Here is a 27132-nt window from a genome sequence, read left to right as displayed (position 1 = left end):
GCCGGATGCCGCGGCCCGCGCGCGCAAACACTACGCGCCCGCCAGACGCGACACGCGCATTCGCACAACAATCCAATATTACAAAAAATACAAATAGATCATTATAAAGAATTTAATACAGTTTACGACGATTTACTCTGTAATACGTCCTTGATTCGTACCCGTGGAACCGCATAATCAAAAGTCAATAAATCAAATCAATAGTTATTTGTTATACAAGAATGCAAAGCTGCCTTTTAACCGCTGGCTCAATTTTGATGACCGTGCAAGCGAAGGATTCTAAAATTGAAACACGATTGAAAATTTTATTTATGCAAAAATTCGCGCTTTTGCGCTCAGATATCAAAGGGTAAAACAAGGTACTCTTTCCGAAATGGTGGGATGAAAAAATTGTTTATTCAAACTGAAAAGTGCTGTCTTGCAGCCACAAGACAGCACTTTTTGAACGTCAGGAATTTACAATAGACAGCCCCCAAAACACCCACCCTTCACCACTGCCTATGTGTTTTACTTGGAATCTGGGAAGAAGAAGTGGCTCAACGAACTCCCCAGCTAGACATGTCTGTCTGCAGGTTAGAAGAACCTTAAACATTGTTTGATATATGTTGTATATTACAGTATATGACAATATGCAAATAATAGAATCAAAGATAATAAGCATTTTTTGGGGACATATTTGATTGTGAATCTTGGGTTTTTGTAAATCAATTCTGTGATCTTGAATGACCGAGCCTGGGTTCAGGCTACTTTGTTCATACGTACGGGAGCTCTTGGTTGACATTTCGTGTGACTAGAAGCTGGCCTTGTCCAGCGTGGCACTGCTGCCAGCCTTTTGGGCACGCTCCCAGCCGGTAGCCATGGGGAGGAATTTTTTACTCCTTTTAGTAGTACCTAAGTTATTAGTTATTATCTGGAATTTCATTATCTGGTTAATAACTATGATAAAAGTCACACACGTCCACTGGTTTTATCATGGTTTTATAAGTACTTTAAATAGTTCAGCCCTAAAATAGCATCCCTTAAATAGTGCAGGCCTAAAAAAAGGTCCCCTTGCTTGGCCGAATTTACTACAAATGGAAAATTATTATTAGGGGTTAAAGTATGAAATTGCCGTTTTATTCTTGTAGGTTTTTGAATTGCCATAGATAGTCTTCATGGTTTGAAGTTTTCGAATGAAACTTTTTTCACATGGTTTCTGTGATGTTCTTTTAAAAAATGTGAGACATTTGATTATCGATGTTTAATTGATTTTGTTATTCAACTTAAACAAGAAAGATGGATACTGCGAAAATTTGAGTAATTTTTGAATATGAGTTCCGACGCGGAAGTATACGGCAGAAACAGCCCAATATCCATGCCACCCAATATCAATGCTGCATTTGAAGAGGTGTCTGCTAATGAACGCACCGTGCGATTTTGGATTAAACGCTTTCGTGGTGGAAACTTCAACTCGAAGAACGAGCCACGAGGAAGACCGCCTGACAGGTGATTAACGAGGAATTAAGAGAGATGGTGAAAGCCGATCCTAGTCAAACTACGCAGATACCCAGTCGAACACCGAATAATGTTGAAAAAATTTGCAGTAAAACAGCCACGACTCATGAATCGACCTTCACCGTTATTGCTCCATGACTACGCGAGACCTCATACAGCAAGAGAAACCTTTTTAACTCTTCAGGAACTGCAGTTGGAAACTATTCGCCTTCCTCCATATTCGCCAGACCTTGCTCTAACGGACTACCATTTTTTTTTGTGATTTGGCCAATTATATGCGTGACAAGAAGTTTTCTTCCCAGGAGGCAGCACAAAATTCTTGCAGTCTAGATCCTCAGAGTTCTATCGTAAAGGCATAAATGACCTTCCTATTAGATGGCAGCAATGTATAGATCATAATGGCAAATATTTTGATTAAATAAGTTTGTTAAAAATTAAAAAAAAAAAAAAACAATTTAGATTTTCAGTAAAAATCGGCAATTTCATACTTTAACCCCTATTATTTGTAAGATTTGTACATGGGGCGGTGTCATTGAACATCCTTGGCAGTCGTTACGGGTAGTCAGAAGCCAATAAGTCTGACACCAGTCTAACCAAGGGGTATCGGGTTGCCTGGGTAACAGGGTTGAGGAGGTCAGATAGGCAGTCGCTTCTTGTAAAGCACTGGTACTCAGCTGAATCCGGTTAGACTGGAAGCCGACCCCAACATAATTGGGAAAAAGGCTCGGAGGAATGTACATGGGGCGGCGGAAATAAAGTAGCCTACATTCTCTTTAGGAGTGGCTCGGGAGGAGTCATGTCGCCCTCACGTACCGCATGACGCAGGTCCTCACCAAACACGGTGTCCGGTGTGCCTGCATTGAATCGGTCTTGAGGAGGCGCCCGGGTGCGGACAGCTGTGCGGACAGCCCAGAGGACACGGTGGACCACGCAGTCCAGGTGTGCCCTGCGTGGGAAGGGCACCGCCGGGTCCTCGTTTAGGCTTTAGGCGGCGACGGCCTCTCGCATCCAGCCCTGGTTCGGGCCATGGTCCGGGGCGAGAGGGAGACGGCGGAATGACAGAGAGTCCGCACCTCTCATCCCGGCCGCCGCGCTGGACCAGGTAGACACCACGGGCGCCGGGTGTCCCGAAACGACTCCCAGCCACCGTTTTCAGTATTTGTTGTTATAGCGGAAACAGAAATACATCATCAGAGAAAATTTCAACTCTAACTATCACGGGTCATGAGATCCCATCGCAGCCTGGTGATGGACGGACGGACAGAGGAGCGAAAACAATAGGGTCCTGTTTTACCTTTTGGATACGGAACTCTAAAAAGCTGGTAGTAGGCAGGTATAATCATCGGCAAGGATATTAAGCCCTGACCTTCACCTGCGCAGAAGTGATTTATTGGTTTATTGCCTTAAGTGTTCAGTGGGCAAAGCGATCCCCATTGTTCCGCCGAGAGCTCATTATCCGTGCCGATAACTATAAATACCTATCTAACATCTGATATTTCATGATGTTGTCATCATCTAGTTATGATCTTTCAGTAAATAATCCTGAACCAGAACCACAACTCACAAGCTCGTATTACGGAGACATCCCTGTAATTAAGTACCGAAAATACGTTGACAACCAAATAAAGTAGGTACTTATAAATGAAGAATGAAACTTCCCAGAAGGCAAAGTGTTGTAGGCATAGTACCCAGAGGCAGCGTGCGGCGCGGGGTCGGGGCGCGGGGCTCGGGGCTCGGGCGGGCAGGCGGCGCGCGGCAGTGGCGCGAGTGCGGAGGCGCGATGCACTCGTTCGTGAGGGCGGCGACACTGGCGGCGCTGCTGGCGCTGGCGGCGGCCGCGGCGAGGCGCGCCGACCAGGACTTCGAGTTCGACGACGACGCGGTGAGGCTCGCACGCGCCCTCTGCTCGCTGCACTGCGCCTTCATTTCGTGTCAAGTGCTCCATGCAGTCCCAGGGTGTTATTGACATGTTTACTTAGGGTGCTCCTTTTTAGTTACCGGTACCTACCTAAACACTCGGTATACAAAACTGTATACAAAAAATACTACCTACAGATTTGAAAGGTTTCAAAAGCATAAGTAGGTACAACTCAGACACGGTCCAGCAGCCCTACTAATAAAAGACCAATCGTATTCCAACGACATTCGATTGGTTTGCGAGTGGTCTGACATTTTGGTGATTTTGGTCTATACGGTAGTTTGCTCTACAATCATATTGCAATTGTAAATCATTTGCAGACACAATGATTCATTGTTAAATGTCAGAAAATGATAAAAACGTTTATTTCCATGAAAAAATTGCGGAATGCCACATACGTATACGCTTCAATCGTAATTGAGTCGTGATTCGTGATTGAATTTCAGTCGAATGTGAATCGTATGTCGCTTAAGTAAAATTAATAGAATCGGGCCCATGGATTCAATGCAATTATATATCAACAATACGTTCATAGGCTGTTCGTAGGTGGGTGTTTTTCAGAAAACTTGACCCTAGCAAAATGGGCCTGTCCCACACATTCAAACATTTTTATTTTGATTTTTTTATATGGCACGTGTGAAAGTGAGTTTTTGATTAATTTAGGTATATATTTTAATGTACAATTAAATCGATATGTAGCATAAAAAGTGGATAGTTATTTTTATATTTAAAATAAACCTGAAGAGGACGTATAAATATCGTGTGTCCCATGGCGCTCTTGGAGATTTCAAATACATCTAACTTCTAAAATATTCGTTTTTAGGTATGTTTAAGTTTTTGAACTTAGTCTCTGTATTTCTAAAAACGTATTTTTAATTTTTATGCCATAAATTTATCGTTATTTTAAGAAATATCATTATTTTAATGTTGTCCTACGAAAATCATTGTTCCGGAAAATCCGGTTTCGTCACGGTGAATTTGATATCGTACTGAAGACAAAAACTACTAATTTGTGTTTTTTCTACCTTCTTGGCCACTTTATGATCGTATTAGGATTCCGCCATTGCCGTTTTAAAGTCAGTTAAGGCGAAAACTGTGACGACAATGTTGGTGTCATCGGCGCGCAAAATTTTTGGTCCGGATAGTGGCAGTATTTAAAAGGTTAATAAATTGTTTTTTTAACTCTATAGCACTGTATATAACATAAACAACTCATCATTATTAGATTAGTAAGGCTAAAAACAAGGTAGTTTAAATAAATATTAGTTATTTTCAATTTTAAAAGTCTCGTGAGATGAAAACGTCACCTCCTGTGCGTCACGTTACATACTACCGGAACAAAATCGTAACGATCTTGAATTGTAAAGCTTAGTGTACAATTAAATAATTTATGGGAGCGTCCTGTCCGCGCGTGTGGTAGGTATCAAACGAAAAGGCTTACATTTAATCGGTTTTGTTTATATATGTGTGTGTAAAGGTTTATATCTAAAAAAAATGTGAGTTAATACTTTATTCTTTGTAATTGTGTTTTGAAAACGGCAGTGTGGACATTGCTCAAATTATTCTTATCCATCACGAAATTTTCATAATAGTCACTGTCCCATATTCTGGATGTTACAAAAATGGTTTTAAAATATATATTTTTCATTTTATAGCGTTTATTTTGGCATCATAGTATTTTGTTAGTATCTTAAATTTCTCACTAGGCTTGATTTTGGAAATTGTAGCGGATATCATTAGTAATAACAACTTTTCTAGTGAGATGTGTCCAAGAAGTGACGAAAGTGAAATTATTTAGCTGATTATTTAATAATCTTATAGAATTATGCTATCGTTTTGTTTGTTTTAAAAAGATTTTAAGTATATCTTTATGCTACCATAAGTTGATTTCGTTTTAATACTTGTTTGTTTTATTTTTAATTAATTATATTTTGTGACGTTCAGGAATACTATGCATCATACGCTGACAGAAAAACTTTAATATTTCTTAAAATCATCTTATAATTTTAATTTAAAATGCAGATTTAGCTAGTTAACAATATATTCTTTAATATTAGAGTAAATATAATAGAATTCACGAAATAAAAAAAAATATTTCCTGTGCGTCACAGGGTATTCTTTTCTGAAAAACACCCAGGTTCATATCGATTTTGTATAGGTAACATGCCTATTATGGTATTTTTTACCGTAGGTTTTTGTAAATCTCTGCTCCTGCATCTCGTGTTGTAGATGCCTAGTATGGCGCCGCCGACTGGCCAGCGTACCAGTAGGCAGTTAACTGTAGTCTAGGCACCTACCTACTTGATATACCTACCTACTAAGGGCTCAGATGAGGTAGGCAGGTAACGCAAGGAAAATGCAATGAAAATGTGGAGAAGGTGCCAAAAGTATTAGGAGTCCATCCATATTAGGCAAGTAGGTGTAATGTTATGTTAAGCAAGTTACTGACAAAGCAATCTTAGGGTTCCGTAGTCAACTATGAAACCACGCAAATGTTTTGTTGTCAAAATCCTGACTTGTGATATATATAGTTGAATAGGTATTTTAAAATAAATAAGGGTTTACTAAAATTTAATTTAATTAATATTTTTTTTAATTTAATATTTTCGGAAACAAATGCTCTGAAAGTTGGAAAACATGTCCCACATAAGTTAAAAATTTGAAAAAGAAATGTAGAACTTTATAAAGGTACAGTTTTTGAAAAAAATTACAAAATACCTAATTTCTAATCTTTTGCAAGCATGCGGTTTACATATTTTAATAAATGTATCGAAAAACCAACAGAGGTATAATATTATACCTATCCGACATCCTACTAACCGTTATGCGTCAGTTGCAGAAAGATCCATTAAAATTATCTAAAGCTTCTTTCAATATATTGCTAACTCACTTTTTATCTTTCTGACAAAGAAAGAGTCAGCAATAGATTTAATAATAAATGTTAGCAACAGATAAGAAAAACATTGCGCCGAGCCCTTTATGTGGCTTGCTTCAAGAAACTTGTTAGGTATTGGACAAATTGTTATCAAAATCTCTTGGAACATTCAGATAATAATCTGATTGATTTCTTTTCTCCTTTTATTTATAACCGACTTCCCAAAAACCTTACTTAAAGACGCCTGGACCGATTTACAAAATTCTTAGGGTAGGTATACTTCCCAGGTGGTCCCATAGTTTTATCAAATCAGGATCTGATGATGGGAACCCCGAGAAATCGAGGGCAACTTTCGAAGGTTGCAGGCATGCATAGGGTAAAAACTTGACACTCAGGCGCACCTATACCTATGTCTGGTTACACTACATATACAAGAGTGGAGGTTTGGAGGGCAACGGTATAGGTATATTAACTACCTCATATTAGGGCTTATATTATTATATTGGGAACTTTCTATGCTTATCACTGAAAAGCTAAAAAATAATTTTTGTTTTACAAAAACATTGAACCGATTTTCAAAAACACTCATCGTCATCCTCCTGCCCTTATCCCAATTTTTATTTGGGGTCGGCGTAGCATGTTTTCTTCTTACATACTCTTCTGTCTGCCGTCATCTCACAAGTAACGTTCTTTCTAGCCATGTCGACTTTCACACAATCCATCCATCGTTTCTTTGATTGTCCTCTTCCACCATATCCATCCATCCATCATCTCCGAGCCTTTTCTAGGATTCTCCTAAGTTAATAATGTCAAAACCGAATAGAAATTGAATCGCAATATGATCGCAATAGCAGTTTTAGCTTTGAGTGGCACCTGTGCAAGTAGTTATGAAGCACGCGTGCTGTGTTGCAGGAGGCGGGCATAGCGGTGAGCGGTGCGCACTCGCGAAGGCCTCGTCGGTATGTCTACGATCCCCACAGTGAGTGCTTTTCATCTAATCTGGACTTCAGGCTAATATTTACCTACTGTACTTATGTGACATCGTAGCAGTAACACTTATTTAGCTTATCTCTGCCAATAAAGATAGGTATTATTGTTTTTTCAACACTGAAGCTTAATTCGAATGGTTGAGTTAATTGTTAATGGCCCATGTATGGAGTACGTGGGATCTTCAAATACATGTTTAAGAGCGGCAGAATTGTATTGTGTATCGATTGACAGACTCGCTGTGCCGCTCGCTGGTGTGCAAGAAGCGCGAGGTGTGCGTGCTGCGCGACGCCTTCACTGCGCTCTGCGCTACCAAGAAGGATATACTGCGCCGGGGGTGAGTTGTCCATCTCCTGATGCGTTCCTGTGTTATCGCGATCCACTTCCCAGTCTGATCCTCTGCCTTGGTGCTAAATCACTGCACACGTCATGGTCGGTGTGTAATGACCTATAAATCTGATGACGTTTGTTGCAGTGACATATTAGTGGCGGCTAGCGGCGGTGGAGGGGGCGGTGGAGGGGGCGGCGGAGGGGACGGCGAGGCGGGCGAGTGGGAGCGCGACGACGACGACGACGTGTTCTACGACGCACGCGACGCCGAGCCCGGCCTCGACGCAGACGACGCCAAACGGTCAGTCTGCTCGACTCAATCCTAGTGATCATTGCATCTTATCCACTTATCGATTTCGCAAAGGGGAATGGTCACAGCGCAGAGAAGTGTCAGACTTTTCTGACTAAAATCCAGTCATATACCTTTGCCGCTGTTTTAGGACCACATTCGTAGCAAACAATAAATACTTATTGGCGTAGGGCGACGCCTCCCCCCCCCCCCCCCCTAATGTTGTCATCTGTCTCATTTTCGTGGCGTCGGGGACGTGCGACTTGCGGCCGGTATAACAGGTCCGCAGTAGTTCACAGGGGAAGGCTGAGAAGTATTTCGTAGGTACATTCGTAAATGACATACATAGAGCAGTACACAGCTATTATGTTGCGGCACAGGTGCGTGGGCTGCCCGGGCCGCGCGCGCGCGCAGTTCCTGTGCGGCTCCGACAACCGCACGTACTCGTCGCTGTGCCGCCTGGACCTGCACAACTGCGTGCGGCGGCCGGCGCAGCCCGTGCGGCTGGCGTGCCGCGGCTTCTGCCCGTGCCGCCGCCGCGCCCGCCGCCCCCAGCCGGTGCGTACCACACTGCCAGACTCATACGACAACACATCTATTTATTACATTTCTATGGTATATGTATTTCTCTATAACAGGAGGTTTTCTTATTCGGAATTTTACAAAAATTATTCCCAAGACGAAGAAGATAGGTGGCGTTGTACCTACTACGTTAGTGAGCCTTGGCAAACTAAAAAAAAAACATTGCACCGAGCCCTTTGAGCCGAGACCCAAGAAATGATTTCTGGACAAATTGTTTTCAAAATCTCTCGCCAAATTCTGATAATAATCTGACTGACTTCTTTTCTCCCTATTTTTTTAATTGTTCATTTCAAGTAGGTACGTTCCGTTATACAACCTGAAAATTATATGATGTTGATATGACGTTCCGTTCCTTTCAGTCGCGTAGGTACCTAGTTCAGCGCCATCCTATCATTAGCTAAGAAAAGAATTAAAAACAAAATCCCTTTATAAGTAACTTTAGATTAAGCGAACCATATGCATAAAACTCAATGTGTGTGCGAACCATTTTATTTACAATATCGGACTTCTAATTACAGGATTGGCGACGACGAAAATCTGAATCATCTCACAATGAAGTTCTGCCCGAAAGGCAATCCAGACGGCGCCTAGCTCAAGGTAGATTTCACAGACCTACGCTTACTTCTATCGCATCAGTTCTCGCTAAGAGCCACATGGAGGCATACATATAAGTACAGTAGCGGCGTAAGGGGGGGGCAGAGGGGGCGGTCCGCCCCGGGTGCCACATCTCGGGGGGTGCCATCTCGGTCGGCACATATCTGCACGACCAGGATGGCGCGGGCAGAAGGGACAAGTCACTAAGGGTGCCATTCTAATCTGCGAAACCTAGGTTCACTACCAGTCACTGCGCGATATTCAAATTTTAAACAAAACTACATGAGACATCGAGGCGGTCACCCCTCTCAGTTCGACTCGTCACCCTTCTCTCGTATTTTTGCTTTTATCTGATTACTTTACTTTAATTAATTCCTCATAGTTAGAAAAAAAATTCCGCTCGCTTCGCTCGCGGATTTCTCTTCATTTCCAATTTGTTCTACACTTACGTTTTGAGTCCTCAATCTAGCAAAAAGAAAGCACCGAAGTAGCAAAAAAATCAGTCACGGTTTCTTTTAATTTGTGCTTAATTCTAAGTTAAATTAGAGTCCTCAAAAAAAAATATAAAAAAATATATTTTACAGTGGATATTTCTAAGCTATTTAGCGCTACTTGTAAGAGGAGGTGGAGGACTTCGGTGTCCCAAATCTCAATAAATTTTGAGCTCGCTCGCAGCTGCTTCAATTTTCGGTCGTTTTTTTACTTTGACTTGTCTGAAACTCAACAATTTCGCGCTCGCTGCGCTCGCGCCTTACACTTGACAGTTATTTTTTCTAATCTCTTTAGATATCTTCTTGCGTCACAAGTATCAAAACTTACGTGCCCTTCTTCACTTTACAGTGCTTTTTTTCAAACATTTTTGGGAACTCAAAAATATCGCGCTCGCTACGCTCGCGCCTTACACTTTACACTACTTTCCTCCAAAGCCTTTACATATCTCTTTGCGTCTCAAAAATCTAATATTTCGCGCTCGCTTCGCTCGCGGGTTCTTCACTTTACGGTGCCTATATGTCCCTCGACATTTTATAACACCTTCTAACACTCATGATTGCAATAAATATTTGAAGTTTGAAAAGTTTGAAGTGCTTTTTCAAACTTGTTTGGGTACTTTTGTGTTAATTCTGTATGTTTTTTTTTACTACGTGATTATGTTTTGTCGTTTCTTTTTTTTTGGGGGGGGGGGGAGAGGGGTGCTCAATAAGTAGTTCGCCCCGGGTGCCACCCGATGCTACGCCGCCACTGTATAAGTATTTAACTTCTGATAATGTTCTATCGACAGGATCCGAAGGCTGTGCACTGGACAAGATGGCGAATCGACTCTTAGACTGGTTTTCGGTGCTGATGGACGAAGCGGGAGCGACGGCTCCTCCGGCAGACGGTAAGGCTAGCCGCTGATTGCAACTTTTCGTCACCGTGACTTTTTGTCACTTAGTCAAGTGTAATGAAAACTATACTGAGTGCGCTCATTATGGTGACGTGGATACGGTGACAAATAGTTGCAGCAGCAGGCAATGCCGGAGTGACGTGACTGTCACTCGCCCACATTACAATGGGAGTCCACTCACTGGTGACTTTTTGTCACTCAGCCGGCATACGAAAATGAACGCGATTTGTCACCCAAGAACAGATTCAGTGAGCGCATCGTGGGTGACAGCAGGTGACAGTGACAAAAAGTCACGGTGACAAAAAGTTACAATCAGCGGCGGGCCTCAGACGCGCGGCGCCTCGCTAACGGTCCGCCCCCGCAGGGTTCCCCGGCGACTGCAAGCCGGAGGTGCGCTGGATGTTCGCGCACCTGGACGCGGACGGCGACGGGCTGCTGTCGGCCGGCAACCTGTACGCGCTGCGGCACGACGAGCGCGAGCGCTGCCTGCGCCCCTTCCTGGCGTCGTGCGGCGCCGCCGTGTCGCGCGCGGCGTGGTGCGGCTGCATGCGGCGCGCGGCGCGGCCGTGCGCGGCGCTGGCGCGGGCGCACCCCGCCGCGCCCGGCGCCTACGTGCCGGCGTGCGACGCGCGCGGCTACTACCGGCCGCGCCAGTGCCACGCGGCGCTGGGCGTGTGCTGGTGCGTGGACGCGCACGGCCAGGAGCTCGCCGGCTCGCGCACCAAGGGCGCCCCCGCCTGCCCCGGTACGCTCCGCCCGACACTTGCCATTCATGTCTATACCCCGATAAATTTTTGTCCGTGTGCAGGAAGCAGTTCCCAAAATATTTTTAGTTGAACTCGCCTTTAACCCATAACACCATAATAATAATATAGGTAACCAGTTACTAAATATCTCTAGAAGTAATGGTAGTAGGTAACTGTGCCATAATTCATGAATATAAGTTATTGGCAAAACGAACGAATATTTACACCTAAGGAAATAAGTTACCTAGGTACTTACATATTTTTATTTAAAAGACAGAGTACCTATTGCCACATCACAGAGTACCTATCGCCACATCACGAACCACCAAAACGTAGGTACCTAATAAAATAACGTCAAATTGATAAATGATTGTCAGTGGTTCTGCTAAGTCAATAATGTGACAATTGGATCTCAATAGCAGTTTTAACCTTAGCGGGCATTCTGCTACTATACCCTATTCACCGAGATGAGCCAAAATGTAAACAAAGAATGACACATTTTCAAGATGGCGGGTATAGTTATCGGCACGGATATTGAGCCCTGACCTTCACCTGCACAGAATCGATTTATTGCGATATGTGTACAAAGCACAATGCGATCCCCACTCTTCCGCCGAGAGCTCAATATCCGTGCCGATAACTATTTAACCCGACCGATGACAAAACGTCACATTTTTATGTAAAACTAGCTTTTGCCAGCGGTCTCACCAGCATCCCGTGGGAACTACTTCCCGTACCGGGATAAAAAGTACCTAGCCTATAGCCTTCCTCGATAAATGGGCTATCTAACACTGAAATAAATTTTCAAATCGGACCAGTAGTTCCTGAGATTAGCGCGTTCAAACAAACAAACTCTTCAGCTTTGTAATATTAGTATAGATTAATGTTGGCAGTATCTATGGTCTACAATTTAGTAGGGTTCTATGTTGGACAGTCAAGTCTTGTAGGTTCTTTTACATGTAAACGATTTAATACATATTTTATTAAAATTAAGAATATAATTTACGGCATTTGTTATATTTGATTTCAAATAAGTCTGAAAGGATGACATAAGTTTTACCGTCATCGTTCTAAAATATCATTTCTAATGTTATCAGTGTATTACTTCCGTAGTTATTTTTATAAATATGTTTACTACTTCAATAGAACCCTTTTTATAGTTTGTTTACCATTTGGCTCATGGCTCCGTGAATAGAGTATAATGACATTTATTTGGTCTTCTGCTTTACAATAATATTGCAATCGTACCTAAATAATTTGCAGACAAATGATTCATTATTGAATCACCAGAAAAGTATAAAACGTTCAATTAAAAGAAAAAATAGAGGAATGCCACATACGTACTGTAGCGCGTAGTGTGCTCGGTGCCGGGATATTTTATAATTAAAACATAAAACATTAAATAACTTTAGATCTTGCTAATAAAACCTATGGACTATGAAGTTTCTTACTGCTCTACTTACTGTAGGTACCTACGCTTCAATCGTAATTAAATCTTAGTTGGATATCTATGGTATGTCGCTTAAGTAAAATAAACAGAATCTACCCCAGCGGGGCTCAGCAGGGCCAAGGCCTGCCGGGCTGCGGGATTGTTCGAAAGAGTTACCGCGGCCCTGGTACATAAAAGGCCTACGACTAGGGCTGCCATCTCTAATTTCGCAAAACCCGGACAAACATTAAAAAAACCCGGACATTTCGCGTAAATCGCATTTTTTCCCCGAACGAGTAGGTACGATTTTTTTAAACAAAATAATAGGTACCTAATTTGTAATCCATTTACTATTAACATATACTTAAATTCAATGAGGTGCTTCCTTACATGAAAAGTGTCCGGGTTTTCCCCGGACTCTTCTTACAAACCCGCCCGGACGGCCTCCAAACGAGGACGAATCCAGGGAAACCCGGACGGATGGCAGCCCTACCTACGACGGTTTTTAGTCAGTAAAGAGTCTGACACTCCCTCACCGCAGTTAACCCACAGCGGGAGGGGTCATTTGATCATTTTTGACGTCGTTAAAAAAAAGAAAAAGCCCTTGATCACTATGAATAAATCGTTTATTTCTTCACTTTGTACAATTTATACTATGAGGCCATTTTGTGATATTTGAGCGCCCTTTGCCAGCGTTCAATCTTGTCTTGGCCGGCCTAGGCACTAGACACTGCGTCAATCATACAGCTACTTCTTCCACCGTTCACGTAACACAATACCTACCTACCTTTAGGGTCAATCCCCACTGAAAGAGCAGCGGCCGGCAGCGGCCGGCAGCGGCCGTAAATGTAAGTGATTGAGCGCGAGCGCGGCGGGCCGCGCGGAGCCCGCGCCGCGCTGGGACGCGCCGCCGCACAGTAGATCGACGCCATACAAGCGTTGGGACATAGGATATTTAAATATCCAAATGTCAATTTTTGAAAAACGAGTTATGCCATCGTATTTGTCTTCTTATTAGCTGTTAAAAATGTTACTAGCATTTTCTGATTGGACTCTTACATCGAGAGCTATAGCGCAAAATGTGATTTAAATGTATGGGAAGTGACTTAAAAACTGATGTATCTCGAGATTCCCTTCGCCTTTCGACTTGATTTTTTTATATGGTAATAAGACATATATTTGGCACATTTTCTTCAAACAAACATGGTGCGATAAATGTGCCCGTTTTAAGATACAAGTATAGACCGATTTTTGCAATATCATCTACATATTTATTTATAAGTTTCACATATTTTATCTCTGAATCTCACTTCAGTGGTGACTCACTGATATGGTCAGGCCATAACTCATTGGTGCACCGATAATATAATCTCTGGAAATAATTATATACTACTAATGAGATAATTTGTTAATTTTTGGTAATTTGTTATTACCTAAATTTTAATGAGGTGATTAGCTATTTTTTTGGAAAATTAGCTAATTACTTATAAAAGACCTTTTTATTGTTTACAGTAAGAACTCGAATCGATTTTTAACATACCTACCCTCATAAGTGCCAATTTTGGAAACCATATAAATAGGCGCATGGTTGACTGAAATTAAATTAAAAACCGGCCAAGTGCGAGTCGGACTCGTGCACGAAGGGTTCCGTAAATTACAGTTAAATCAACCTATCTCAAAAACTATAAGAGATACTTTGATCAAACCAAAAATCGTTGAAAGAGTTTAATTAGCATGCATCACCTCTATTTTTTTTAGAATTTTATACCCCGTAGTTATAAAAATAGAGGGGGGGGGACATACTTTTTACGACTTTGAGAGCTGATATCTCAAAAACCGTTCACTTTAAGAAAAATGTTTTTTAGAAAACTTTATATCATTTTAAAAGACCTTTCCATTGATACCCCACACGGGTATGTACATCGAAAAAAAAAATTTCATCCCTCAGTTACATGTATGGGGGGCCCCACCCCCAATTCTTTTTTTTACTATTTAGTGTCATATTTTTGTAGCGGTTCATACAACACATATTCCCATCAAATTTCATCACTGTAGTACTTATAGTTTCCGAGTAAATCGGCTGTGACAGACGGACAGACGGACAGACGGACAGACGGACATGACGAAACTATAAGGGTTCCGTTTTTGCCATTTTGGCTACGGAACCCTAATAAAAGCAGTCGTTTTTTATGAAAAACAAAAAAATATTTTATTGTCACGCTTAGTTACTAAAAAAATAATAAATTACAAATAATAAAATATGTAAAAACATCAAAATATACCTACAATTCTATTACTAAGATATTTATTGAAGAACTTAACTACAATTTACTAATAACTAATTTCATAATGATAAAGTAAGGACAAAATTTTAAATTGGTTGACACTAATATTTAGACATGATAAAAACAGTAAAAACAAATATTCAATATAACAAACAAAACGAAGAACAGCATCATAAAGCATCATAAAAATCAATAGTCTAAAAGAAAGTGTTAGTCACAGAAAATATCATCATCAGATTCTATTTCAGATTCTTCAGAATCGCTATCAGATATTAAATTCATAACGTCACAAAATTCTACTTGATTTTCTTCTGTGACTATCATTTCATAAACTTCTTTAAACATATTTCTCTTTACGTTACGATCCAATTTTGGTCGTATGGTTGTCAAAAAAGGATCTGAAGTGAGAAGCAGGTTATGAAGTACATCTTCATTACAATTAATACTACTACTTTTTCTCGAGTGAGACTCTCTAAATTTACGAAAATCTTTGTTTCTCGCTTCAGATGCTTCTTCTGACAAAAAACCGATTGGCACTATAGACAAATGCTCAATTATATGAGCTCCATGAATAAGCAACTTATGAATACTCACAGGCATATAATACCATGGATAAAGATTGGTAAACATTTTTGCAGTATCTATACAGAATTCATTTTTGTTTACAATAATTTTTTCACCAGAAGAAATACATTGTAGGATCACACCAAGTCTTTGCACTAAAGCAACGTCTAGTCCAGTTATATCAGCAGTTTTGGCTGGATCTTGAAAGAACCTTCTAGCTGAGTTTCCGTTGTTTGTCGTCCCACTGCCTTGTTTTACAACGTCTAATAATAAACCAGTTTCTTTTCTGAATCTGTCTTGAATGTTCTTTTTTCTTTCATCTACAGATTTTTTGGCATCGTCTCCTCTTGATTGCCAAGATTTAATGTCTAATCTATATGCTATATGAAGCAAACATTCCATGGCACGGATCCATGCATGAAGACTGCTTAATCCATATTTATACATATCTTCGTCCACTGGTTTTTTCTGAACCAATTCTATATTGTTCATTTCCTTCGGACGCGCCTTACACAAATCGCAAACTGCTGTAGAAGTGCCAGAGATATAGGATGCCACTTTTCCATCTATCATTGTCAAGAGCAATTTATGCTTGATAGTTGCATTTTCACATTTCGTTGGATTTAAACTTTCTATTTCTGTTTCTATATTAGTCATTTCGTTTTTAACATTAAACTCCGTTTCTTTCATGAACTTCCACATAATGGGTCGGCAGAAAGACGTTGGTTTTGCCAAATAATACATCCATCTTGAGTTGTGAGCTTCAATGGCACAAGACTCGCCATGAACACGCTTTGTAGTTCTTGATTTGAACAATCCGACTTTTGTTGATGTACACTTTGATTTGAGGCTCCATCAAACCCCCATTTGCTTATTAGCAGGAGTTCATCTTTGTCAAGACTTATGTCCAAACACTGAATAAGTCTATTTACAGTTAAATCTAACAGAGCTTGAAGTTTAATCTTAACAGAAGTTTCTGTTATTGTTACAGCACTGTTGTCAGGGTAGCACTTTTTCTTCTCTTCTTGAAGTTTATAATAACTAGGGTATTTACAAATTCCTTCCTTTTCACTGAAATCTCTTAGTGTTATGTATCGAAACTTTGATAGTCTTAAAGTGACATATAATGCCAAAGCTTTTTAGGATGATATTTCTTTCATTTCTCCAAATTGAATAAACTGCTTTACTTTAGAGACTTGCTCTGGATTTTCTAAAAGGTACTGCAGGATTTCAGCCACATCTTTTTTTCCAGATGATTTGAGGCTCGTTTGAGCAGAGAAGACGATTTCTTCCGTGCTATAGGAGCTGCAACTCGATTCTGTGCGTCTTCTTTTTTGTTTGTTCGATAATTCTTCAAAAGGTTTGCGGCTTTCTATCGAAGTAGATGTAGATGCGTCGGAAACCCGACATTCCGGATTCATCACAACATTTGTGAAAGAATCGGATGTTGTCGCTGTTGGTTCTTCAGATGCCTCGTCTATTTCTTCTTCGGGTATAATAACATTCTCTTTCCAATTTTCTGGCCATTTGATATCTGCTTGCAACCAGGAGGAATACTTCCGCATAAATGCTTCTTGATTTCTTGAAGATTTCATCCATTTAGCATAGATCCGATAACAAAATCTACGACACCATTCTTTAAGTTCTTTTTCAACTGCGTCTCTTAACTGAAAATCACTATTGGTTTTCAGAGACGTAAATAATTGATTATAGTCCCGAATATCACCACCTTCACGTAGAGAAATGTAAAGGTCGAGGTAAGTACCGAAACCGTGAAAAGACATAATGACAACACTCGGATGAGGATGAAATTACAACTAATGCTCTTCAAGTAATGCACCTATTTATATGGTTTCCAAAATTGGCACTAATGAGGGTAGGTATGTTAAAAATCGATTCGAGTTCTCATTGTAAACAATAAAAAGGTCTTTTATAAGTAATTAGCTAATTTTTCAAAAAAATAGCTAATCACCTCATTAAAATTTAGGTATATAATAACAAATTACCAAAAATTAACAAATTATCTCATTAGTAGTATATAATTATTTCCAGAGATTATATTATCGGTGCACCAATGAGTTATGGCCAGTAGCCTTATTCGCTAACTCCACTGACAGCTCGCAGATATCATCAATTGGTAAAGTGTACATCAGTAAATTGTCAAACAGCTATTTTCTTATTCGCTAACGCCAGTTACCAAATGAGATGACGTCATCAGCATCGACACAGGCTGATATCCACCATGACTCATTTTGACAGCGGTTTCTGTATCGATAAACGTTATATTGCGATTCCGTAAGCCCAGTGGACATCAAATTGATAGCCAATGTCATTTTTTGAAATACACTACAAATAGCAGTGTTTTATGCCTCATCACTGGGATGTCTATACTATATTGTTGCATCAGACATATTAGATTTCTCTAATTTTGCGATTCCAATAGAAATACAAACCCTGAGTCGTTTCCTTTATTTTTTGATAGTGTTATTTTTATTTGTATTATTTTAATTTGTTTTATCTTTCTTTGTGTGGAATAAAAATTTCGCGTGTATTTTTGCTGGCATTTGTGGAATAAGAGACAAAACGAAGTTTATCCAGAATCCAGAAACGTCGTATGCGAGATTTCAATAATTCTCTGGATTTACGGGAGAAGGAATTCATGGCAAATTTCCGTATCAACAAATCAAGGTTTCAGCGAGTTTCGGCAGAGTTACGTCCGTTTCTGCAACGTCCTCAACAAAACACTGCTGTTGCAATTGAGCTAAAAGTAAGAATTTATAACGTAAAAAGTTAAATAAATACCAATATTACATAATTTGATGTTACTAATTTGCAGCATGTCTCAACCTTCATTTAGTAAGTGAGGTAACCGATGCTCTCAATGTATGGGACGACCTACTCAAGTACGTAAAGTTACCTTCCTGTAGTGTACCAATTTTTGTTTTGCATGCAAAACATAGGAATCTACGTATCAAAATATTGTTTACGTTGTAAAATTTATAATAACTACAATACTCACAATATTCTCAGTTAAAATATTGTTCAACCACACGGAATTTTAGACACCAAGTTCACACACAATAGAAAGCAAATACTGAATTTTACCGCCACAGATTGTTTATAAACATATAACACGCTGAAAATAAAGCGTTCTCTCAAACGTAGTAATGTAATGCTAATAGGGTATTTCCTACTTAGCAGTATAATAGTCGATAAAAAAATAGAGTTGTCAAGTTGTCATCGTAGTTTTGGCGTCAGCAACCGTGTAACGATATCCACCGATATCCACTTCATGCGATACAGAATACCAATGTTTTGAACTTATAGGTTGACATCAAAGTTCCGATGACAACTGAGGCCAGTTGACATCTGAGAATTCGAAAGTTAGCGAATAAGCCAGCAGGAGTACTAGTGTTTTTATAGGGGCTTAGGTGGATTTTGGCCGTCTACTGTTTGTATGGAAACGGGTAAAGTGCGAATTTTTTGACGTTTGGTGCGGCGTAGAGGGACGTGCGATACGTCAAAAGACGCGTCTCGGCGAGCCCCAGCCAGCTGTCCAGAAACTAGAATAGGCTTTCCTAGAAATTTTGAAAATTTTGGTCGAAAAACTGTAAAATTTAGTGTTTTTTAATAGAAAATATTTAATTTCGACGTCCAAACCTACCCAAAATCGTGCAAAATGCAGTCAGGAAGACAGGTCGGAGTGGTAAGTATTTAATAAAATTTTTACAATGAAAAAATCTAGTCAGAATTTTGATAAATAATTAATTTTGTGTTTTTTACAGGTCGAGAAGGGTGGGGGTGTCAAAAAATCGGGTCACACCGCTTCGATGTCGCGTTTGAAGGGTTATCGCGTGCTTACAAGCCTGTTGTAGCTATTATACGCAAAAAACCGCATCAAAATCGGTCTCCTTTTGAAAAAGTTATCAGGAGTACTAGTGTTTTTATAGGGGCTTAGGTGGATTTTGGCCGTCTACTGTTTGTATGGAAACGGGTAAAGTGCGAATTTTTTGACGTTTGGTGCGGCGTAGAGGGACGTGCGATACGTCAAAAGACGCGTCTCGGCGAGCCCCAGCCAGCTGTCCAGAAACTAGAATAGGCTTTCCTAGAAATTTTGAAAATTTTGGTCGAAAAACTGTAAAATTTAGTGTTTTTTAATAGAAAATATTTAATTTCGACGTCCAAACCTACCCAAAATCGTGCAAAATGCAGTCAGGAAGACAGGTCGGAGTGGTAAGTATTTTAATTTGTTTTATCTTTCTTTGTGTGGAATAAAAATTTCGCGTGTATTTTTGCTGGCATTTGTGGAATAAGAGACAAAACGAAGTTTATCCAGAATCCAGAAACGTCGTATGCGAGATTTCAATAATTCTCTGGATTTACGGGAGAAGGAATTCATGGCAAATTTCCGTATCAACAAATCAAGGTTTCAGCGAGTTTCGGCAGAGTTACGTCCGTTTCTGCAACGTCCTCAACAAAACACTGCTGTTGCAATTGAGCTAAAAGTAAGAATTTATAACGTAAAAAGTTAAATAAATACCAATATTACATAATTTGATGTTACTAATTTGCAGCATGTCTCAACCTTCATTTAGTAAGTGAGGTAACCGATGCTCTCAATGTATGGGACGACCTACTCAAGTACGTAAAGTTACCTTCCTGTAGTGTACCAATTTTTGTTTTGCATGCAAAACATAGGAATCTACGTATCAAAATATTGTTTACGTTGTAAAATTTATAATAACTACAATACTCACAATATTCTCAGTTAAAATATTGTTCAACCACACGGAATTTTAGACACCAAGTTCACACACAATAGAAAGCAAATACTGAATTTTACCGCCACAGATTGTTTATAAACATATAACACGCTGAAAATAAAGCGTTCTCTCAAACGTAGTAATGTAATGCTAATAGGGTATTTCCTACTTAGCAGTATAATAGTCGATAAAAAAATAGAGTTGTCAAGTTGTCATCGTAGTTTTGGCGTCAGCAACCGTGTAACGATATCCACCGATATCCACTTCATGCGATACAGAATACCAATGTTTTGAACTTATAGGTTGACATCAAAGTTCCGATGACAACTGAGGCCAGTTGACATCTGAGAATTCGAAAGTTAGCGAATAAGCCAGCTGACCATATCAGTGAGTCACCACTGAAGTGAGATTCAGAGATAAAATATGTGAAACTTATAAATAAATATGTAGATGATATTGCAAAAATCGGTCTATACTTGTATCTTAAAACGGGCACATTTATCGCACCATGTTTGTTTGAAGAAAATGTGCCAAATATATGTCTTATTACCATATAAAAAAATCAAGTCGAAAGGCGAAGGGAATCTCGAGATACATCAGTTTTTAAGTCACTTCCCATACATTTAAATCACATTTTGCGCTATAGCTCTCGATGTAAGAGTCCAATCAGAAAATGCTAGTAACATTTTTAACAGCTAATAAGAAGACAAATACGATGGCATAACTCGTTTTTCAAAAATTGACATTTGGATATTTAAATATCCTATGTCCCAACGCTTGTATGGCGTCGATCTACTGTGCGCCGGCCGCTGCTCATTCAGTGGGAATTGACCCTTATTGATTGGAATTGATAAAGGTACATAATAGGTACCTACTACATTACCCACCTACAGTTGAACAAAATTTTCTATGAATTTGTTTTTGCTGTAGTTTGGTTCACCTTTATCAATTCCAATCAATAAGGGTCAATTCCCACTGAATGCGCAGCGGCCGGCAGCGGCCGTAAGAGCGCGGCGCGGCGCGTCCCAGCGCGGCGCGGGCTCCGCGCGGCCCGCCGCGCTCGCGCTCAATCACTTACATTAAGGGTCAATTCCCACTGAAAGAGCAGCGGCCGGCAGCGGCCGGCAGCGGCCGTAATTGCAAGGGATTGAGCGCGAGCGCGGCGGGCCGCGCGGCGCCGCACCGCGCCGCTCTCTTACATTTTCCGTGCTCTTACGGCCGCTGCCGGCCGCTGCTCTTTCAGTGGGAATTGACCCTTACGGCCGCTGCCGGCCGCTGCTTTTTCAGTGGGAATTGACCCTTATTGATTGGAATTGATAAAGGTAGGTACATAGTAGGTACCTACTACAGTACCCACCTACAGTTGAACAAAATTTTCTATGAATTTGTTTTTGCTGTAGTTTGGTTCGCATTTGGTTAGGACATCGTCGGTCGGTCGAGCAGCTCCGGTAACGAGCTGGGGCCCGATTCTCCTAATTTTACTTAAGCGCCATTCGATTCACGTTCGACTGCGATCCAATCACGCCTCGATTACGATTGAAGCGTATGTGGCATTCCGCTATTTTTTCTTTGAAATAAACGTTTTTATCCTTTTCTGTCATTCAATAATGAATCATTTTGTCTGCTAAATAATTTACGATTGCAAAATGATTGTACAGCAAACTACCGTATAGACCAAAATAGCAGACCAATCGCACACCAATCAAATGTCAATCGAATACGATTGGTCTTTTATTAGTAGCAGAATGCCCGATACGGTTAAAACTGCTATTACGGTAATATTGCGATTCGATTTTGACATTATTAACTTAGAAGAATCGGGCCCCAGACCAATCGAATGTCATTGGAATACGATTGGTCTTATATTAATAACAGAATGCCCGATAAGGTTAAAACTGCTAGGTATTGCGATCATTTTGCGATTCAATTTATATTCGATTTTTACAATATTAACTTAGAAGAATCGGGCCCCTGCCCGATATGGTTAAAACTGCTATTGCGATTCAATTTCTATTCGATTTTGACATTATTAACATAGGAGAGCCCTGCCTCTGTCAATAAAGAAATGTTATAAAAGTCACGTCGTTTGTGGCGGTTGCACGTTGCAGGCGAGAAGGGCTCGGAGGGCGCGGAGGGGGCGCCGGCGGACGACGAGGACGGCGGCGGCAGCGGCGACGCCGAGCTGCGCTTCTAGCCGCCCGCGCCTGCCATCCGTACACACACGAAGAGCGCTGTCGGATAACTCCATTGTACTTACAAGTCTTCCACAGAAGACTTCTCTCAAATCATACCTACCTAATGTAGGCATTGTACGTAACCACTCTGACAAAGGAAACCTAGCCACTGAACGTGTGAACAAAAGCCGTGAATATGTATAAAATATTTACAAGTTTAGCTACTTAGGTATACCTACAAATTAATGGTACAAAGGTACCTCTTTACTTAGGTACGTATCAATAATAGGCACCTATAAAAGTGCGTAGGTACCTACATAGGCCACTATCGTGAAGGCAACAGGTAAGTACCTACTTACCTAGAATTTAAGCACTACCTTCTAATTATGAAAGGGATGTATACAACATACCTAATTAATGGTAGGTACAGCAGGCTATGTAACAACTCGTAGTACCCACATATTTCAATGTAGAAGAAATAAAATGTCTATAAATAGGTAAACAATAAGCTGTTACCTATATTCACGTTATATAACCCTGTATTCTATAGTTGTCCAGGGTGTGAGATTAATAGGTGACTATTTGGCCTAATTCATAATCTTCTAAGATTAATCTATGCATTACTTAATTGATCTATTTTATTTACATGATTAGCCGTCCTCCACAAATCTGAAAGTTATAGGTCATACTCATACTATAAGAAGTCCTACATAAATTAAGCTGATATTCAGTCACTGCCCATGTAGTAATTTTTGCATTGTGACACATTGTGAAGCTGAACTTCTGAAATGTATTTTAATTTTTTACAAAATTAAGTACCTATACTGGTTATTTAGTACCTACCAACTACTTATTTTATGCTGTGCTGTACACTGCAGATACCTATGTACTTGTGTGAAGTAGGCAGGTATAAGATGTGTCATGAAGAGTACTGTAAACACGTTTTTATGAAAGCTTTGCATATAAATATATGTACATACATATGTATGTTTGTAAGGAAACAGCCTTGTTAATTATTTAGAAAGTTAAATCATTATAACCCTTAAATACTCAGACATTCCTACATATTATGAAAACTAAGCTTATGAATGTTTGATATTAAATGACTAGATGTAATAATGGGCAAGTGAGCAGCACACATGACACTCGTCTGTGGCAGTTCACTGCTTGTTGCCTATGTTGTTCAGTATGCCGTAACGCTTCTGTGTTGCTGGGATTCTTACTATTTCTTATGAATGTGTTGTAGGAAATTAGATATTATAGAATATTATTTTTACTTGTAAGCAAGTACAGGTATCTACATAAATCACATTAGTTAGATAATTATTTGCACTTTTTTAAATCTGTCCCTGTACTTATAAATTAATAAACCAATAAAAAAAAATTATTTGTTTCATTTCTTCGGAAATTACTGATGGATACAATAGTTAATGTTAGGCAAACCTACACTCATTGAGAACTAAATGACTAGGAGTGGAGAAAATCAAGAAAACCGGCCACGTACGAGTCAGACTCACGCATAAAGGGTTCCATACTATTATTTATAACCCAAAATATTTATTTTATTGGAGTTTTCAGTATTTTTTGTTATAGAAGCAACAAAAATACATCATCTGTGAAAATTTGTATTTGTTGTTATAGCAGCAACAGAAATACATCATCTGTGAAAATTTCAACTCTCTAACTATCACGGTTCATATGAGATACAGCTTGGTGACAGACAGAGAAGCGAAAACAATAGGGACCCATTTTACCCTTTGGGTACGGAACCCTAAAAAAAAGGAGATGGCCGAAAATCTGACAATTAACACAGCAAAATGTAGTTGTTCAGAAGACAAGGAATGCTACTGTCTCCACCCTTATATGACTTCTTTAAAATCACCAGTTGTTTGTTTACAAAAAATCATTGATTTGCATAGAAGAACCTGCATGCCTTGATAGTTCACTTCAAACTGATCATTGTGGTTGTGCCCACCATACCTATTCGATCTAGAAGAAGGCACCTGACCTACCAGCATTATGGCATCTCTGCTTGTCTTTCCTTATTCTGTGCCTACAGCTGAGTATCAGGTAACTATATGTATATTTAGGAAAATATGCTATTTCGTTGTACATTATATTAGTACTGTATATTACCCTTAACTATTACACAGATAGCTGGAATCCTTGGTTCTGACTCTCGGACTCTCTGAATCACTGTATTGATGACAGGAACCACCAAAATATCAAAAAACCGGCCAAGTGCGAGTCGGACTCGTGCACGAAGGGTTCCGTAAATTACAGTTAAATCAACCTATCTCAAAAACTATAAGAGATACTTTGATCAAACCAAAAATCGTTGAAAGAGTTAATTAGCATGCATCACCTCTATTTTTTTTAGAATTTTATACCCCGTAGTTATAAAAATAGAGGGGGGGGGACATACTTTTTACGACTTTGAGAGCTGATATCTCAAAAACCGTTTACTTTAAGAAAAATGTTTTTTAGAAAACTTTATATCATTTTAAAAGACCTTTCCATTGATACCCCACACGGGTATGTACATCGAAAAAAAAAATTTCATCCCTCAGTTACATGTATGGGGGGCCCCACCCCCAATTCTTTTTTTTACTATTTAGTGTCATATTTTTGTAGCGGTTCATACAACACATATTCCCATCAAATTTCATCACTGTAGTACTTATAGTTTCCGAGTAAATCGGCTGTGACAGACGGACAGACGGACAGACGGACAGACGGACATGACGAAACTATAAGGGTTCCGTTTTTGCCATTTTGGCTACGGAACCCTAAAAATGTTTACTAACTTAAACCTCAAGAAACAGGCCCGGTTCCAATAGGATTTGAGACAGTCAAAGTAAAAATACTGGATTAGAATGCCGACTTAGATATTATAATAACATTGACACTAAATAAATATACAATTCATAATTGATTCGCTAATTTCACTTTGTGAATTACTTCTCTTCTTGCTCATGCTGGAACTTGCCCCTGTAGAAGGGGATCACGGTGCAGAACCGTCTCCAGTCCGTGACGTAGATGAGTCCCACGAGCGCCGCACCTCCGAAGCCAACTGCTGATGTCGCGAACGATGCCGCTATCTCAACGTGTTTTTTTCCCAAACGGCCCAACATTTTGAAAGATTTTACCAAGTCTAACCTCAACGTTTGCAAAACTGCGAGTTGTTACGTAAATAAGTTTCCAACCAAGATCTTCGGTAGTTCGATCGACCAGTGAAAAAAACCACAGATTATATAAGAACTTGTCAAACAGTGAGTGGTACCAACGCCAAAAAAAGGTTTACCCCTAAGCATAATGGTGCGTTCATACACGCGCGTTCAAATCGACATTCAACGGGCACAATCACGTTCACGAGCGTGTAAACGGTACGCCCGAGCCCGTGAACGCGCCCGTGCCCGTGACTGCCGCGTATCGGGCGAGTGTCGGTTTTTTGGCAAAGTTCAAAGGATGAATGTGCGGGCGCCCGGCGACTGTTTACACGCGCGCGGGCAGTCAGTCTCTCCTGCGCTTTCGCGACGATTCAACGTTCTAAGAAAGTCGCTACGATCGGAGATTACAACATGGAGGAATGGTCAACGTGGTTCATCATTTTTTTTTCTTTTTCCAATAAAAATAAATTAAGCCAAAGGCTATGCAACAACACCGAGATCCTCGGAGCTCGTCATTCTTGCACTGACTGACACGACGGCGCGCGTGTGAACAGCTTGAATGTCCGCCTGCCCGCGACGGGCTGCACGCCGCGCAGCCCGCCGGGCTGCGCGGCGCTCGTGTGAACGTAGCATAAGAAAAAATATCTAAAATTAATAATAATACGACGCGACGTACCAAAATGACTAATACTATGTATTATTCTGTAATTTTGTTCTTCTGCTATGTGTACCAACTTCCATTTGAATATCTTTGGCAGTCGTCCCGGGTAGTCATAAATTCTGAAAATCAGTTTTACTTTTACCAAGGGGTATTGGGTTGCCCTTTTAAAGAGCTTTGATTAAAAAAAAACCCGCGCGCGTAATCAAACAGTGACATTTTGACGTTTCGAAGACCTCTCGCTGCAAAAGCGCCTCTAGTGGCTGGCGATTTCATACGCGATAGATATAGCCCCGTGATAGCCCACGTCATACTTACTGATCTGGTCTCATCACCGCAGTAATACTATTATGGCGTCATATAAAAAGTACTAGAGCATACCAATGAGCATAAGGCCGGCAACACACATCCGGTTTCCGGATACGGTTTCCTGATCAGGAATTAAGATTCGGGATTCCGTGTCACTAGCGCACACATTCGGTTTTTTTCATTCGGAATTTACATGGCCAGTACGTAAAGAGGAACCATATTGAAGGCACGACATCATGGACTATGACGAATTGATTGCTGTTGCACTTTTACTGGCGCTAAACAAGAAAAACAGGAAACGACGTTACTGGGTACAACCGTAGAATGCTCAAAGATTATCCGAAAGTCAATTCTATGTTAAAACAGCTAAATTACGAGCATACCCAGAAGAATTATTTATTAATTATTATAGAAAGTCCATTAAATCCTTTGATGAACTTCATAAATGTCTTTACTAACAATAATGGATTGTATTATCTCAATAAAAATTGATTATTATTATTAAAATACGAGAGAAATAAAAAAAACTCATTATTTTTGGGTGTTTATTTATGTAAATATGTGTACGTTTGTGAATTGTT

The 27132-nt window shown here is 40.1% G+C and overlaps 2 protein-coding genes across 2 annotated transcripts; one reads left to right on the top strand and one right to left on the bottom strand.

Annotated features, from left to right (window-relative positions):
* The first annotated feature begins 1316 nt into the window (after positions 1 to 1316).
* On the top strand, positions 1317 to 23415 carry LOC124634483 (proteoglycan Cow). Its single transcript, XM_047170080.1, has 9 exons — positions 1317 to 3376; positions 7200 to 7266; positions 7509 to 7611; positions 7750 to 7905; positions 8274 to 8451; positions 8994 to 9072; positions 10349 to 10447; positions 10818 to 11198; positions 22349 to 23415. Exons 1-9 carry the CDS (start codon positions 3143 to 3145, stop codon positions 22432 to 22434), a joined length of 1383 nt encoding a protein of 460 aa, XP_047026036.1. The 5' UTR covers positions 1317 to 3142; the 3' UTR covers positions 22435 to 23415.
* Positions 23416 to 25285: 1870 nt separating this feature from the next.
* LOC124634651 lies at positions 25286 to 25689 on the bottom strand. Its single transcript, XM_047170313.1, has one exon. It carries the CDS (start codon positions 25546 to 25548, stop codon positions 25372 to 25374), a length of 177 nt encoding a protein of 58 aa, XP_047026269.1. The 5' UTR covers positions 25549 to 25689; the 3' UTR covers positions 25286 to 25371.
* Positions 25690 to 27132: the final 1443 nt, after the last annotated feature.

The sequence above is a fragment of the Helicoverpa zea genome, chromosome 11, assembly GCF_022581195.2.
Source record: "Helicoverpa zea isolate HzStark_Cry1AcR chromosome 11, ilHelZeax1.1, whole genome shotgun sequence".
In the NCBI taxonomy this organism is placed as follows: domain Eukaryota; kingdom Metazoa; phylum Arthropoda; class Insecta; order Lepidoptera; family Noctuidae; genus Helicoverpa; species Helicoverpa zea.
Note: the sequence above shows the minus strand (reverse complement) of the source record. Positions and strands in the feature narration are given on the sequence as shown.